At 42.1% G+C, this 17448-nt stretch overlaps 1 protein-coding gene across 3 annotated transcripts in view; it reads right to left on the reverse strand.

Moving 5' to 3' along the window:
- Positions 1-15663: 15663 nt before the first annotated feature.
- LOC115261027 (protein O-mannosyl-transferase TMTC2) overlaps positions 15664-17448 on the reverse strand; it is a 1032251-nt gene continuing 1030466 nt past the window's right edge. For 2 of the 3 annotated variants that reach the window (XM_062849978.1, XM_062849977.1), the window contains exons 11-12: positions 16005-16162; positions 15664-15880 (exon numbers count right to left, since the gene is read on the reverse strand). In XM_062849978.1, coding sequence (XP_062705962.1) covers positions 15704-15880; positions 16005-16162 — 335 coding nt within the window. In that variant the 3' untranslated portion in view covers positions 15664-15703. Of the gene's footprint in view, positions 15881-16004; positions 16163-17448 lie in introns of those variants that run through there. The other variant, XR_009997427.1, reaches the window with a different exon arrangement.

Raw genomic sequence — 17448 nt, forward strand, 5'->3', positions numbered from 1 at the left:
CAAGCGAATATGTCTCAAAATCCGTGAACAATACGCATGATTGGCTGATTACTGAGCGGACTGTATCATCTCTCGGTAAATGGCTGTAATTTTAAAGTTTCCGCTATAATTTTCAATCGATTCTTAGCTCACGTGTTGTTAAATTTTCATGATTTCTTTCTGTGCACGTTCAATCATATGGAGGCCCTTAAAAGCCATCTGAACCATCCTGAAACGCGTTAAAACACCTTAAACCCCCTTGAAACCGTCTTGAAACCTAAGAGCCCGTGAAGACTCCTAAAACCTACCGAAACCCTCTGCAACACCATGAAACGCTTCAGAAACTTCCTACCATGAAACCTCATGAAGGGCCTACGAATTCTTGTGCTAAATTTTCGAACCCTCTAAGCAGAATACCCTCTTCGAATGAGTGTAATCAGAGAAGGACAGTTCAGAACCTACGGATGCCTCTTGAGTGCCTAGCCTATGGAACCTCCTAAACCTCGCTCCCATAATAATGTCCTGGAATGCGTTGAAACACGCCTCTGGAGCTCCTTTAAAAGTCCCGTGAAACCAGGGATTCCAGATGATTTTTTGAAAAATCTGTATCACTCTTTTCAAAAATCTGTATCCCATACAAAATTTGTGAGAAAAATCTGTATCCCATACAAAAAAAATAGCCCCTTTAGCTCAAAAATCTGTATTTCATATAGAACAAATGGAAGCTCAAAAACCTGTGTAATACAGATAAATCTGTATATATGGCATCCCAAAGCCTAAGAAGCACCTTCTAACATCTCTTGAAGCGCCCTGATATAAGTTTAAACGCTTTGAAATGCCCTGAAACACCTCCACAACCTCCTTGAAATCCCCGTAAAACTTACCTGAGAGTCAATGAAGCCTCCTAAAAACTCTCTGAAATCTCCCGTAAACGCCTTGAAATGGCTGGAAACGCCTTAAAACTCCTTCGAACCCCCGATTGACACCCCAACAAAATATTAAGCCGCTTGTCCTACTCAAGCTTCTTTGGAACCTTGAAATCCATTTAGTTCATGAATTGAATCCATTTCCTTGATGCAGAAGTTCTTTTAGCTTGGATACCATAATGTCAACAAAATGTCGATCGCATAATGTACCTTCATATATTTATTTGTTCAACATCGTCTTAGGATAACACATAATCAATAATAGTGCTCAGTTTACGGTAGCCGCTCTCCGTTGTGCTCCTTGTCGTTTTGTGCCAACAAGATCTGTGACGTACGCCAACTTTGTAGGGTTGTCGTCCGGCACCGGCATTCAGAAAACATGACTTGTTATCCATATCCATACAAAACGTAGGCATTCAAAGCGTACCCCAAGTAACAAAATTTGTTTTTTAATGCATTAGAAGAATTCTTAAACAACTATTCTTTAAAACCAAAAATAAACCAAATTGCTCTGCATTACTACAGGGGGTGGCCAAAATATTTGGGATAGGCAACTTTTTTTTCACTCTCAAAAAAGTTCAATATGCTGTAACTTTTCATAAAATGCATCAAAAATTCTCAAATTTTGACTGTTTATCAACCTATTATATGTGCATCATTGGTAGACATATGAGCTCGATTGGTTAATCTTTGGCGAAGCTGGAATCATTTTCGTAAAACACTATTTTTCAGACAGCTTATTTTTGAACTGTTTTATCTTAAAAACCAGTGAACTGAATTAAATTTAATTTTTAACGTTTATCAACAATATATTACGCTATTATTATTATTATTATGCTTTCCATAGCTAATATATTGTTATGCCATCCTGACCTGGAGTCTTGTTCAACTTAAATGGCAGGTGCCGTAGGCCCAGCTTAGAGCTCCGACTAGATTCTCGCTGGACAGATTGTCGGTTAGGGTGGCCCACACTTATATGACAAACAAAAATTTCGAAAAATGCCAAGTCTTACCTCCTCAATCAGTTGTTTTAGACTCCCAGAAGCTACGTTCAAAATTTGAGCAAAATCGGTTGAGCCTAAGGGGGCGCTCAAAACGCTTGAAGTTTGTATGGGAAAACTTGGCCAAATGTATGCAGAAATTTTAAGTTTTCGAATGTTGGCGCTAGGTGGCGCTGTAAGCGTTCAATAATCAATCCCTTTGATATTATTGTACGTGACTATATGCCAAACAAGTTTGTCGAAGACCGCGAAGTGATCCGACGGCTGTGAAAAAAGTTATACCCTAGGCAAAGTATATTATTCCTTTACTTGTATTGGAAAAAATAGCAATAAAGTTTATCCTCACTTTTCCTAGGGTATAACTTTTTTCACAGACGTTTGATCACTTTGCGGTCTTCGACAAACTTGTTTGGCATATAGTCACCTACAATAATATCAAAGGGTTTGATTATTGAACGCTTACAGCGCCACCTAGCGGCACAATTCGAAAACTTAAAATTTCTGCATACATTTGGCCAAGTTTTCCCATACAAACTTCAAGCGTTTTGAGCGCCCCCTTAGGCTCAACCGATTTTGCTCAAATTTTGAACGTAGCTTCTGGGAGTCTAAAACAACTGATTGAGGAGGTAAGACTTGGCATTTTTCGAAATTTTTGTTTTTCATATAAGTGTGGGCCACCTTGTTGTCGGTGTTGCTTTCCATAAGTAATCGCTCCACAAATGCCAAGCTGTCGAATTCTCGATGGCTGTCGATAACCTTCGGCTGTAGCTGTTTTCCTAGATATTCTACCCTGTATCGAATCGCTAGATGGTCACTGTACGTGTATTTAACGTTGACCCTTCAATCTGAGCTAAATAGTTTTTGGACCCGCGCTCCAGAAGGTCACATAGATGATTCGTATAGTATCCAGCCTCTTGCGTTAGTCGAGTTGCTACCCCACTCAATCACCCAGGCGTTGAAGTCTCCACCGATGACCCCGGGACTCAATTGATAGGGAATGTAGCATGGACGAGAACTGATTTAGCGTTTAGTCTAAAATTGTGTGACAGTATAGTGCTGACAGAAGTGCTGACTATTCTTTTTAATCACCACTAGTTCGTTCGTCAATGTGCCCTTTTTCTCCCAAGCAGCACCTGCAACATAACACAGCGTAACAAAAATTAACTTTTGGTCGGTCTCAAGAGCAAACTTATGTGTCTCTGACAGATTTTGAGCCGCTGAATCCGAATCCGGGCTCAGATTTTCTCCAGCACGTCACAATTTTGAGCTATACCTCAATTTATAGGGCAAAATATGCGATTTCGGACATTTTTGACTGCAAGCCATTGAGCATGGAAATATTTTTTTAATGCAATCAAAAGGTAAATTGATCAATTAACATCTAAATTAACGACTCATACAAAATATTTCATTTTACAAAATCGAATTTGATAGTTTTAAGCGATTTATGTTAGGTACGAAATTTCCCATACAAGTCACCCTCCAAAAGTTGCCTGCAAGTTTACATACTATCATAAAATGCTTAAATTTATCAAAATTTAGGAAAAAAAAAGCTGTGATTGGCCGTTTTGAAGATGGGGTTTATTCTGATAAGTTTAACGATTATACGGTTGATGTTTGTACAGTAAATTTCTGTTGGAGGATGCTATTGCCTCTTGCTTTGCTCTTTAGATTACCGTGCAAATGTTCAATAAATCAAAATATTTATTCACACGTCAAACACCAAAGGAAGTAGCAAGTAAACAAACCGACTATAAGGCAATCCATGAGACAGAAACGATCAGCTGATTTTTTTTTTGTTTATCATGTATTTTTGACATCCGATGATCGGGATGGCAGTTGAACAGAAAGGAATTTGTTAAGCACCGACGACACTTGACGAAACTTTGTAAAGTTGTACTCACACTATGTTTACACTTTTGGCTGTCACCCCCATCGCGAAAAGTCGTCATGGATTGCCTTATTCTATGCACCACTCAAAAAGTGTAACCGGCGCTGAAAAAATCTAGCAGCGAAACGAACCAATGCATGCTAAAACTGGTGGGAACATATTGTGGTGGGACAAAAAAAAATTGCAGGGGGTCGAATATGGTGCAAAAGATGCAATATGGAATGGTATCAAAATCGATTTGTTTACATTTTAGGGATAGGCTTTTTTCAAATGTAACGTGAGACTTCATCCACGTCGTCATACAAGGCACAAGAAATCCCGGAGAAGGGGTACAGGAAAGAGCTCTGATGCCACTATGGGGGATTCCCATACAAGCAGGCGGACAAAAATATTTTCGTCATATTTTCGAGGACTTGTTGGAATTCTGTAGTTGGTTCGACTAAAATATATTGTTTATGTACATTTTTAAACATCACGACCAAGTTTTGAAAAGGGCGTATTTTCAATATGGTCAAATAACTGATAATATATATAAAGTTTGAGTTTGTTTAATTTTTTATATTTTTATTTTGTTTTTTTTTTGTGCTTAGAATGATCAAATCTCTTGTGTAGTTACATTCCAAAATGAATTCCAAGGGAATTTGCTTAGAATGTTTGAAAATCGTCGTTTAATCTCAAGGGGCGCGCCCAGGCGGTCCCGTGCGTAAAAAACACTGAATCTCCCAAGACCGCAATTTACCGCAGCATTTCGCATACAAAATCATTAGTGTAGACCTAAAGCTTGACCATAAACTGATTTTGAGGCTGGGAATGTTTGGGAAAAAAAAGATGCCGATTAACAAAATTTTAATCTCATGCCTTTTTCAACTTTTTCTTATTCTTGTACCTTTTTTTCTTACAATTGTTCAACTATTTCACAAACCCAACTGTTTGTTGGAAAGCTTGCTTCATTACCTTATCAATGATGTATTGAAACCAATTGATAATGATGATATTAATTAAAAAATATCGATTTGAAATTATGTGTTGTTTTTTTTGCGAAAATTACATTTTTAAGCTTTATTCAACTTTGATACTCAATATCTTTGTAACTACATCAGCTAGAAACTTGAAATTCTAGATTTCTCTTAGTTTATATGTTTATTATTCATAGAAAATTTCAGAACAAGCATTGGTGGAAGTCACTTTTCTGATTTTTGTCCACCTGATATCCTATGATGGTGGAAGCGACTCCTAAGGCGGCATCCCTTTATTACGTAACGCTTAAGTCGACATTTTTTACCCCCTTTCCCCTTAATAGCGCTTTTTTGTTTGAAAATCCTAAAATTTTTGTAGGGACCCTAATGCTTGACCATACACGAAAAAACAGATTACCTGAAAATACGTTAAAAGAACGCAAAAATAAGTATACCACTTGAACTTTTTACCCAGCAGTGGGTCGTTTTCTCGCTCCCCCCCTCGTAATGATGTCAAAAACAAAGCAAGAAGCAGCTACCTAGCCGATTATGTCCGTGCGAGAAGCCAAATTTTGGGTTTTCGCCGTTTACCCAAAAGTGGGTTTATTTCAACCCACTAGGGTACTTTGAAAGTCAACGCTGGGTAGAAAGAACTTTACGATTGGTTGCAATTTTCTGCCGGGATCAAACGGAAACAACCTACTCGGAGCTCTAACGCGGTGTAGCCAATTTTGGGTTCTCGCACGGAAGAGCCGATATGAGTGAAAAGAACCTATATTTGGGTTGATGTCTGGTTCCGTGTACTCCCCCTGCCTCTAGAGCGTTATGTAATTTGTGGATGGCGCCTAAGTGGAAACATTTGTATGAGGTAACCGACGCCGAGGAGCCCGCAGTTGCCCTTAAACAGCAGTGCAAGATCGATGGCACAAGTGAATCAATCTGCTTAAATGCTCCCAGTTTAGGAGGTTAACAAGGCGGGCGCAGCCAGGTAAGCGTTAGAGTAAGCTGGTCAGTGTGTATGTGGAGTATCAACGAGCTGCCAGAGGCGTTCTTCAAGTGCTTCAAGTTAGGCTACAAGTCGTGGGAGTGTAGAGGCCCCAATAGGATAAAACTTTGCATGAAGTTTGGAGAAGAGAATCACATTTCCAGGGAGTGCAGTTTCCACGTCAAACGAGGGCTTCGCAATAGCGAAGATCAACGGGGTGTACTACTGCAATTGCTATGCCTTCAGAAGGTCAATAGTTCAATTTTCGTCCATGCCAGATTCGCTATCCAGCGCACTGGCGAGATTGGGTCCTGTGTCATTGGTGTAGACTTCATTGCCTGCGTGGTCGAACGGAGCAGTCGCTTGACCAATACAAGAGCTCTTCTCGAATATATGCCCAGCCATAGCAAGCTGAAGGTGGACGTAGGGGACAAAAATACCTACAGCAGAAACGGTGCAGAGATCACCATCGATGCTATCTTCTGAAGTTAGGTACATGCATGGTAACCGTCTGGCGATTCGATACAAATTCGAATACAGAAGAAGACGGCCACAGCCGGGGATTATCGATAGCCATCGTGTATGGCTGACTGCGTGGTTCAACAAGCCAGCATTTGTTGAACGATTGATTATGGAGATGAAAACCGACGATCTGTAACGACGACCTAGTCGAAACAGTGGTGCCTGGAAATCGCAGAACTCAGCGCATCGTGCCTGAAGATTTCCAAGAGTTCATCGTTGGGGATAGAATGGAGCGAAGAGAGTGCACTGAGCAAAGATATTAATGCGCATAATTTAGTGATCGTGCATTGATATTTTCTGTCAGTCAGTGATGGCTACAGGCTAGTCATAACCAGGACAAAGAAATCGTCGGCATCCCCTGTGCGCTCCCCAGAGATGCTGAAGAAGTTCGTGGAAACATTGTTCCCGCGCTATGAAACACGACCATGAGCTTAAGTTCCATAGGTCAAACCGGCTTGGTTGCACCGGTAACATATGCGGAACTGTTCGCAATAGCGCAGTCGCTCAAGGAGATCAAGGCACTCGATTTAGACGATATTCCAACAGAAACCATTAAGGCGTCCATCGATATTAGTCCTGATTTGTTCCGAATGGCTATGCATGCAGATGTTCCTATACAGAGGCAAATTTCCGGAGAGATAGAGAATACAAAGGTTGGTTGTACTGTCCAAACACGAATAATACTTATTATTTCAAAGATGACGGTTCAAGGTGGTTCAAGTGTACCTGGGCTTCCGGAAAGGACGATTGACGGTGGACACTATCAGGTCAGTGACGAGAGCTGCTGCGATTGCGCTCCAAAAAATTCAAGGGAAGTTCGTTACAGCGCGGTTGTCACGCCACGCCAGATGTGAAAAACGCATTCAACAGTATAAACTGGGCCGCTATAGAGAGTACCATAAATCACCGAGGAGTCCCACAGTGCCTAAACCAGATCTTGGATAGCTACTTCCAGAACAAGGTGCTCATCCGAATCTTCCACGGTCACCCGAATTGTGCTTGAAGTATGGACCAACAGCAAGTTGAGAAAGCCCCATTACCCCTCCAAGAATTTGAGTCTACACTGGGGAGTCCGATAAAAGTTCTGAGAAATATCTCACTGAAAACATCGCCAAAATTTACTTAAAGCAAGCAAAAAAGTTGAATGAATAAAGAAAACACATTTTTCGAAATCGGTCGTATATGATGTTTCATAAGATGCTAAAGTGAAGGAAATATATAGGGGATGGCCAAAATGTTTGGGATAGGCAACTTTTCACAAAACTCTCTCACAAAAAGTTCAACATGATATAACTTTTCATTGAGTGCATCAAAAAAGCTCAAATTTTGACTGTTTGTCAACCTATTATATGTGCATCATTGGTACAAATTTGGGCTCGATTGATTAATCTTTCGCAAAATAAGAACCGTTCAGGTAAAACACTATTTTTTAGAAAACTCATTTTTGAGCTGTCATATCTCGGAAACGAGTGAACCGAATTGAATGAAATTTTGAACGTACACTAACAATATGTAAATGCTTCACAAACTATTAAATCATAGGTACTTTTTAAACGTTGAAAAAAGTTATCATGGATTGACACTTTTTGGTTTTTTTTTCGAAAATATGTAATTTTTTAACATCAATGTCAATAAATTTTAGTGTTGATATCCAAAGATTTTCCACTTCTGCTCTCAAGTTATCTCTAATCAGATATATTAGAGCCTATTTAGATTGAAGAAAGACCACTTTTAGTAATTTTTGTGTGGTATTGTAAATTTGACTTATTTTCCTCTATATGGGTAAAAATTTCAACCCGGTATAACTTAATTCGCCGTGAGAAAATATTACATTTTATAACGTCGTATTAAGTATCAATATATTGTTGATAAACGTTAAAAAAATTATTCAATTCGGTTCACAGGTTTCCGAGATATGACACTTCAAAAATTAGTTGTCTAAATAATAGTGTTTTACCCGAACGGTTCTTACTTCGCGAAAAATTAATCCATCGAGCCCAAATTTGTACCAATGATGCACACCCAAGCAACACACATGTTATATAAACGTTACGGCAGCGCAAGTTTTGGTTGTATAGAAGTTTATTTTACGTTATTTAAACATAATGTTAAAATTACGTCAAATAAACTTCTATACAACCAAAACTTCAGTTCCAGTTCCAGTCTCCAGTTAGCCTAGTGGTTAAGGCTATGGATCGCCAATCCGGAGACGGCGGGTTCGATTCCCGTTCCGGTCGGGAAAATTTTCTCGACTCCCTGGGCATAGTGTATCATTGTTCTTGCCTCACCATATACAAATTCATGCAATGGCAGGCAAAGAAAGCCCTTCAATTAATAACTGTGGAAGTGCTCAAAGAACACTAAGTTGAAGCGAGGCAGGCCAAGTCCGATTGGGGACGTAGAGCCATAAAGAAGAAGGAGAAGACAACCAAAACTTGCGCTGTCGTAACTCTATTATAACATGTGTGTTGCTTGGGCATATAATAGGTTGACAAACAGTCAAAAATTTGAGATTTTTTGATGCATTCTATGAAAAAAATACAGCATGTTGAATTTTTTTGTGGAAGAAAAAAAGTTGCCTATCCCAAACATTTTGGCCATCCCCTGTACGTAAATACACTTGCACCCTACCTATGCAACACCATATACGACTTTGTGTTATGGGTAGTACGCAAATCGCAAGAAATTACTTGGCCTATCTCGATGCGTGGAAAATTCAGGCAAGGAATCGATTAAGAAATGAAAAAGCGTCGCTTTATTCCGGATCCTAGTACGGAGCTGGAACGAAACGTCAAATCAAATGGGGCTTGCAGTGTTAAATTTCTTGCCCATTCCGGTCATGGAAAAATAATGCAATGAACGAAAATACTTGAGCGATTCCGTTTGAAGTGCATACCTCGCATTAGCTGGGAAACGTTCACCATCATCGATTTCTCTCGAAAAGGATCATAAACGAGTCCCACTCCCATTGGAAATGTGATGGCTGTAAATTGAAAAGTCTCCCCATAAAGAATCCCCATCCCCCATCCCCCGCCGGGAAGTAAAGCGTTCGTTTTTGTTCCTCGTGATTGAAACAAGTGTTTTCGTTCATTTTGATTAACAAATTTGCATTTATTCCGAAATTGTATAGTTGCGCCCCCCCCCCCCCCCCCCTGAACTACAAACAGCACAGCGAGATTCCACCCGATCGGGTGGCCGATCTCTGGTCTCTTCCCTCGGATTTAAATATATCTGTTTTCAATATTCACACATTATACATTTCAATCGTTGAGTTGTGTTTTTTTTTCTGTAAATTGAATTCATTCGTTCTCTGCTTACTCGCTCCCCTTGTCACATTGTTAAGTACGGTGCTTTGTACGGCACCCTAATGAATGGGAACATGAAGATTAATAACTGCCGGAGTTTAATCTGAGTAGAAGGGATTTTTTTGATAATTAAAATGTAAGCAAGCATTGATTTTATAAAAAGAGATCCTAAAAATGAATCTGTTCCCTAATGAATTAATACAAACAAAAATAGTGTGGAATGAAAACATCTGAATGAAATGTAAATCGATATTTTTAAAACGATTTTCAATTCACTAGCATCAGAACTCAGTACCCTAAGTAAAATTACTTTTCTATGCATTTTCTACATTTCGCAAGCATTTGCCAGATCGTTACTTATTGTAAACTATATTACCTACTTCTATCCAGATTAAACACCGAAACTCATCTTCCTTTGGTGCATTGCTACATTTTTCCCATTCTGTTCTGAACAATACTTTCTCTGCTTGCTACAGGATAATCAGTGTTCAAGCGCTTTGTGTTTGCAGAGCCACTACTCACCGCAACCATTCGACAAAAAAAATCGTTTAATTTCTTTCCTAGCTTTCATAATGGGGCTTTTTAAATACAATTCAATCTGCATTTGACGACTGCCAGCTGTGACTCGTTTTCTGTTTTTGGTAAAGTAACGTTTATTTTCTTTTTTCTTGTGTCTTTTTCATTACAAAGGCTTCAACGGATTACGTTTTAATCGATATGAATGGTGCTCGACTGAATGCGGTGGTTACAGGGGTTGAGAGCGTAAACGAATATCTCAAGCTATCCATGCGATATTAAATGGTTGTCCTTGTTCATCCCAATGGTTCTATACGATTGCTTAACTGCAATCGTGTATAAGATTTCAGGTCTCCCCAAGGACACATTTTGTATCTTAACGATTAGATAAATAGAAGCAGAACTGAGTTAAAACATCGCGAATTCGTTTTATTTTCTCAAACATCATAAATAAGAGCAGTTACTTCATACTTTAGTTCCTTAAGAACGCAATACTAATCCATACAGAGTTTTTTGATCAGAGTGGTCTGACGTGTTTTTTTGTATCTTTATTATGTAAGTATTCTAAACAAAAAAAACTTTTGCATTTTTGTTTTTTTTATCTTGTTTAGTAATATAAATAGTGATAAATATAATCTTCAGTGTGGCTTTCCAAAAGACAATTTGTGTTGTTTTGAAAGTACTCGAAAATGAAAAAGACTGAATATTGCATTCATTTATCTAATCGTCCACGCAGATTGCTTGTATTCGCTGGTCACATCTTCGATGTAGAATGAAAGTAACTTATCGGACTTAAATACTACTAATCCTATGCACAAACAAAATCCTCTTCTTCAGTAGAAACTTAACAAAGCTTTTGGCTTTCTATTATTTGTCCTATTCTGTTTTTATTCTCGCTAGATATATATACTCATCTTCACGGTAGCATCTCTTATGGTACAGTTTCCTTAGGCTAGCTAATTTGTCACCTTGTGTTGTATATTTCTGTTTTTTTTTTTAACTTCTGGTCTTACTACTATGAGTCTGATTTTGATTAGCCCTTTGTTTTGGCAGGGTAATTAACGATACTTGTAAGTAAACTTAGATTTCTAATCTCTGTTTTTTTCTGTTTTAGTTTATTCGATACAAAAATCTGTCTTTTGATAGTTCAAACTTGTACTAACTATGATCCTTTCTTTTTTCGTGTGTCTTCGCTTGTTATTTTACAGATATTACAACTTACTTCTAACTGTTATTTACAACTGATTATTCTTACTATTATCATAATCACTGTTCAGATAATGGGTGTTTTGTTTTCTTAAGGGCAGTAAAAGTCATTCGGCTTCCTAATCCAATAGTTATGGACGTATATTTGCTAACACAAACTCTAATTAATCCGCCTACAGCCTATAACTCGATTAAATATCGGCCATCTTGGATATTAGATTACCATCATGGATATTCTTGTCGCCATTTCTGGACTCCGGACATCTTCCTCATACAAAATATCCCCATAATGAATGGTTGTAGAGCTTAAAACTCCATTAATCAGCCGCCATCTTGAATTTTGAGCCGCCATCTTGAGCTTTAGATCGCCATATTGGATATTCTGGTCGTCGTTTCTGGACTCCGGTCATCTTCCTCATACCAAATATACCCATATTGCATAGATTTAGAGCCTAAAACTCCATTAAACAGCCACTATTTTGGGCCCATATAGCCGAGGCGGTAAACGCACGGGTATTCAGCATGACCATGCTGAGGGTGACAGGTTCGATTCCCGGTCGGTCCAGGATCTTTTCGTAAAGGAAATTTCCTTGACTTTCTTGGGCATAGAGTATCTTCGTGCCTGCCACACGATATACACATGCAAAATGGTCATTGGCAGAGGAAGCTCTCAGTTAATAACTGTGGAAGTGCTCATAGAACACTGCTGAGAAGCAGGCTTTGTCCCTGTGAGGACGTTACGCCAAGAAGAAGAAGAAGACGAAGCCACTATTTTGAATTTTGAGCCGCCATTTTGTATTTTGATCCGCCATCTTGATGCTAACCGCTTCGCAAGGAGTGAGTTGGCGAGGTCTCCTTTAAGGAGAAGTGAGGACATATGTGCCGGAAGCTGCGTACGTAGCTCCAGCGTGGGAGTTGCGAGGCTTTCACGTCCCGGAGGGATGGGAACAAGGGACTGAGACCGTTGGTAGGCCCTCAGCAACCACAGAGTAGGGCGAACCAAGGGAAGGAACCCCCTTGGATGAAGGTCGAGCGGAAGAAGAAGAAGTCGAAGCCGCAGGTAGAAGTAGTTAGGGACGCTAAACCAACGCGTAAAAGAAGAGATGCCAAGCGTGTGAAAGGAGACGCCAAACCGAACAGTCGAAGTACTCGGACGTGCGTCTTGAAGGCGATGAGAAGCGACGCCAAGCTCGTGGATCTGGAAACCGACGTACTCGTACGGGCGAGATGATCCTGGAGCTGAAGCGCGATAAGGAGTGCAAGGGCGCTGCCTACAAAAGTTTGGCGGAAAAGGTCCTTGACGAAGGAGTAGAGGTGAGGGCTCTCACACAAGAGGCGACTCCGAAGGTTAAAAACCTAGACGAGGTCATCGAAGTGGAAGAGCTTGTCACGGCACTGCGGCAACAGTGCGAGGTGCAGGTGGCCGCCGCAGCCATTCGGCTAAGGAAGGGGCCGGCAGGAACACAGATAACTTTGGTTCAGCTACCTGTGACGGACGTCAGAAAGTCCGTTAAAGTAGGAAGGATGGTGCGTATGTCATCTGACATTCCACGAGCCACCGGAGGTTTGCTGCAGGTGTCTGGAACCAGGATACAAGTCATGGGACTGCAAAGACCCTGACAGGAGCTAATAGTGAAGAAGACGCGGTGCTTATGGCCATAAGGCACAAGGCTGCAGGAGTCCACCCATTTGTCTGATCTGAACCGGGAAATCCGTATACAACAGGCATCCAACGGGTGATCCAAAGTGCCGCAGTGATCAAACCACAGTGCAGGTAACGCAGCAGAACCTGAACCACTGTGACGCGGATCAGCAACTGCTTTGTCAGGCGGATATCGCCAGCATAGCGGATCCATACCGAGTACCCGCCGGCAACGGCAATTGGGTCGAGGATAGTTTCAGAAAATGGCGGCGATATGGACGACAGGTGGACCCCGTCCAGGAGTTAGTGTCTACCAGACTCGTGCGCAGAAAAGGCGACAAGGGAGGGGTTTCCCCTCATTTTGGCAAAGGGCGGAGTTCGCCTAGTGTATGAAACGTCGGCAATGGGAGGGGTTTAATCCCCAAAACTCCTCCCTTGTGCACGGGCCTGATGTCTACTACCTATGAGGGCTTGAAAACCCGACCATCTCTAGTGCGGAACAAACTTTGCATCGAGATTGCGTTCGACCATCATCTCCTACTCGGCGAGATCCAGCTGCGCATTGCATTGTTCCATCGAAAAAGAAAAAAAATCGGGCACTGGTTCAACACACGCCGACTGGAAGACGCTGCGATGAAAAGGTCCTTCGTCGAGGAGCTAGTGAACCGTGCTGCGAATATTCCAGAAGGTGGAAGCGTAGAAGATCAATGGAGCGCCATCAAGAACGCTTTCATCGCCACCGACGAGAATAATTTGGCTGAGCTACGCACCCGAAGAAAGCAGTGGATCACATGTGACACCTGGGGGAAGATAGAGGAGCGATGGAACGTCAAAGCCGCGACAGAGCGAGCGAAAACACGAGGAGCCAAAGTCGTCGTCCGTGAGTGCTATTCGGCTCCCGAGAAGGAAGTGAAACGCTCATGTAGACGGGACAAAAGAGCGTGGGTGGACTCTCTAGCCGACAAATGCGAGAAAGCTGCAAACACCGGCGACATCCGTCTTCTCTACGATGTTTCACGTCGCCTTAGTGGGACTAAGATGAATGCCACGATGCCCGTGAAAGACACGTCTGGACAGTTATTGACCGACCCGGCTGACCAGTTGAAAAGCTGGTTTGAGCAATTTGGAAACATTTTTCAACTATCGGCCACGCCATCAACACCTAGGCATGATCCGCCAAGGGTTCGACGCATTACCCGTGTCAACACCGAAGCTACATCAGTGCATGAGATGGAAACAGCCATCCGTAGCATGAAATCAAACAGGGCCTTGAGGGTCGATCGCATATCAGTTGAGGTACTCATAGCTTACCTCGTAGAATCCGCACAACTGCTACATCAATTATTCTGCAGAGAATCCGCGACATTTACGGCCGAATGATGCAATGCGTCTTAGTAAAGGTAACCAAAAAGGGTGACCTGACTGTATGCAAAAATTGGCGGGGCATCATGTTGCTGTGTATCGTTCTCAAAGTCCTTTGCAAAGTGATCCTTAACCGGATACAGGAGAAGATTGACGCAAATCTCCGACGGCAGCAAGCAGGATTCCATGCTGGACGATCCCGTGTGAACCATATTGTCACGCTCCGTATCATTCTGGAGCAAATCAATGAATTGCAAGAGTCTCTCTATCTGGTGTTCATTGATTACCAAAAAGCTTTCGACCGTCTCAATCTTGAAAACATGTAGGGAGCCCTCAGGCGCAAGGGTGTCCCTGAGAAAATCATCGGCCTCATTGAAGCACAGTGCAGGGCATTTTCGTTGACTTGAAATGTTGTACGCGGGTAGATACTATACCTATCCCATCACATTTCAAAAGTTGTGTCAATTGGTTCAAATTTGACTGAGTTATAGTGGAAAACAGACGAATATAGAAGCCACCGCCCAAGTGGCGCGATTCCCTATGCATACTACCACAGCTAATGTTCCTCATCGTAACCAACGAGATCCTGATAGATGCGATTGACCGTGAACCAAATCGTGGATTGCATTGGCAGCCCAATACCATGGAGCACCTAAATGACTTCGAACTGGCTGATGACGTTGCTCTTCTAGCTCAACGGCGCTCTGATATGCAGAGCAAGCTCGATGATCTTGCCAATCGCTTCTCAGCGGCAGGTCTTACCATAAAACGTCAACAAGACCAAAACGTTGGGTGTAGACACGGCCAACCCTTCCTGCTTCACGATAACTGGGCAATGAGTGGAGAATGTTGAAAGCCTCCAATATCTTGGTAGTCAAATGGCGGCACCAAGATCGACCACCAAGAAATTTGACCTGGCCAATCGACTCGAGTAATAGCCCTCTATATGTCTTCTATATCGACCAAAGTTTTTAAGCCACAATGTCGAAACGTTTATCTTTCTACTGTAGTTCAATTAAATGAGGATGGTGTGCATTATGATAATCAAAAGCCGATTAATTTGTATCTCTATGATAATTGGGGAATGAGTGGTCACCAAGTTCAACTGTAAATCTATTTAATAACAAAGCTTCATTGTATTCGGAAACCTTCAGACACATGCTTGCCCCGTAATAAAACAAATCCCCACCACCATTCATCAATCAACACTGCATCTCACTATGTACACACTATTTCAATTCATCACATTACTGTACACAGACATTTACAATCCCTCTCCGAGTTTATATCATCCATCCACAAAGCTAGCTTAAGTCATCCCCCGCAGCCACCGCCTTCGTCATTGTGGTCCTCGCCACCGACGCAGCCACCGGTTCCGCCAGCAACGGCCGCTGCTGAGGAGGGGGCGTATTTCAGGAAATTTCCGTTATCCCCAGCTTGGCCAGGTTGGTCAGCGTCGTCAGATCGTTCGGCTGCAGCCGGAGGGCTTCCTTGTAGCTGATTGCGGCCTCCTGGGGCCGTCCCAGCAGATGAAGAATGGCGCCGAGATTCGTGTGCGAGCGTGCCTCGTCCGGGCGTAGATTGACGGCCTATAGTGGCGTGTACAGTGAACGAGCGGAAGGAAAACGAGAAAAAATGGGATTCATTAGTACGACGCGGATGTGCTGCTGGTGCTGGTGATGATGGTGACGATGATAGCAGTAGGGTACGCACCTGTCGGTACCACCGTTCCGCTTCGACCTTTCGGTCGAGCAAACGGAGTGCTGAGGCTGCGGCCGTCACCAGGGAGTAATCATCCGGGGCCAACTCGGCTGCCTTTACGCGGTACTGGCAGGCTTCGGTCGTGCGGCGGACGGAGGCGAGGAACTCCGCTGAAATGTGGAAAGCAGGGCGGTTAGTGAATTGAGAATTTGAAAGATACAAACTTCATAGATAATGATAGTTTAGTTGTATTTCTAATCAGATGCTTTTACGAGATTTGTTTTTTTGCCCTAAATCCAAGATTTTGAATTTGAAGCAAAAAAGTTAATCATGTAAACCTCATTTTTTACGTGAAATTAGGCAAAAATATGTTGTTCAAGCCTCTTAAGAGATCGATTTTAGATATAGTTCTTCAAAAATATTCAAAATCGCTACAAAATTGAGAAAGTCATGCCAATTGAAGTGAAAGTATCTTTTTATTATTCGAAAATTCAACTTAAAGACATTTTTGCAACCACTAAGTCTCAATATTTTAAGCTCAAATGCGAAGGATTCCTTTTTTATGTGACTTCAATGTAGAAGATCACACAATTCCATTTTTCAACAACTTTTGAAAAATGAGCCACACTTTATTTACTCCTCATGCCATGAAGGATAGTATCACATATAATGGTTTTAAAGATATTTATATAATTCATGACTGTCGTACCTACTTACCTTACCAATCAGGCTAAGGCCGGGGTGGCCTCTGCTGTACATAGTAGCCGTCTCCATTCCACTCGGTCCATGGCAATTTGTCTCCAGATCCGCACTCTGCGCAGGGTCCGCAGATCGTCCTCCACTTGGTCGACCCACCTAGCTCGCTGCGCTCCACGTCTTCTTGTACCGGTCGGATGACTCTCGAGAACCATTTTAGTCGGGTTGCTATCCGACATCCTGATGACGTGACCCGCCCACCGTAGCCTCCCGATTTTCGCAGTATGGACGATGATTGGTTCTCTTAGCAGCTGATGCAGTTCGTGGTTTATTCGCCTTCTCCAAGTCCCGTCTTCCGTCTGCACTCCGCCGCAGATGGTACGCAACACCTTCCGTTCGAAAACTCCAAGGGCGCGTTGGTCCTCTGCACGTATGGTCCATGTTTCGTGCCCATAGAGGACGACCGGTCTAATCAGCGTTTTGTAGATAGTTAACTTCGTGTTACGGCAAACTTTATTCGATCGTAGAGTTTTGCGGAGTCCAAAGTAAGCATGATTTCCTGCCACAATGCGCCTCTGAATTTCTCTGCTGGTGTCGGTCACCAGTGAGCCCAAATACACGAATTCTTCAACCGCCTCGATTTCATCACCGTCGATATAAATTCGGGGTGGCGGGCGCGGAGATTCCTCCCTGGAGCCCTTTGCCATCATGTACTTTGACTTCGACACATTAATGGCTAATCCGATTCGCCTGGCTTCAT

Source organism: Aedes albopictus, chromosome 2 (genome assembly GCF_035046485.1).
Source record: "Aedes albopictus strain Foshan chromosome 2, AalbF5, whole genome shotgun sequence".
Classification (NCBI taxonomy): domain Eukaryota; kingdom Metazoa; phylum Arthropoda; class Insecta; order Diptera; family Culicidae; genus Aedes; species Aedes albopictus.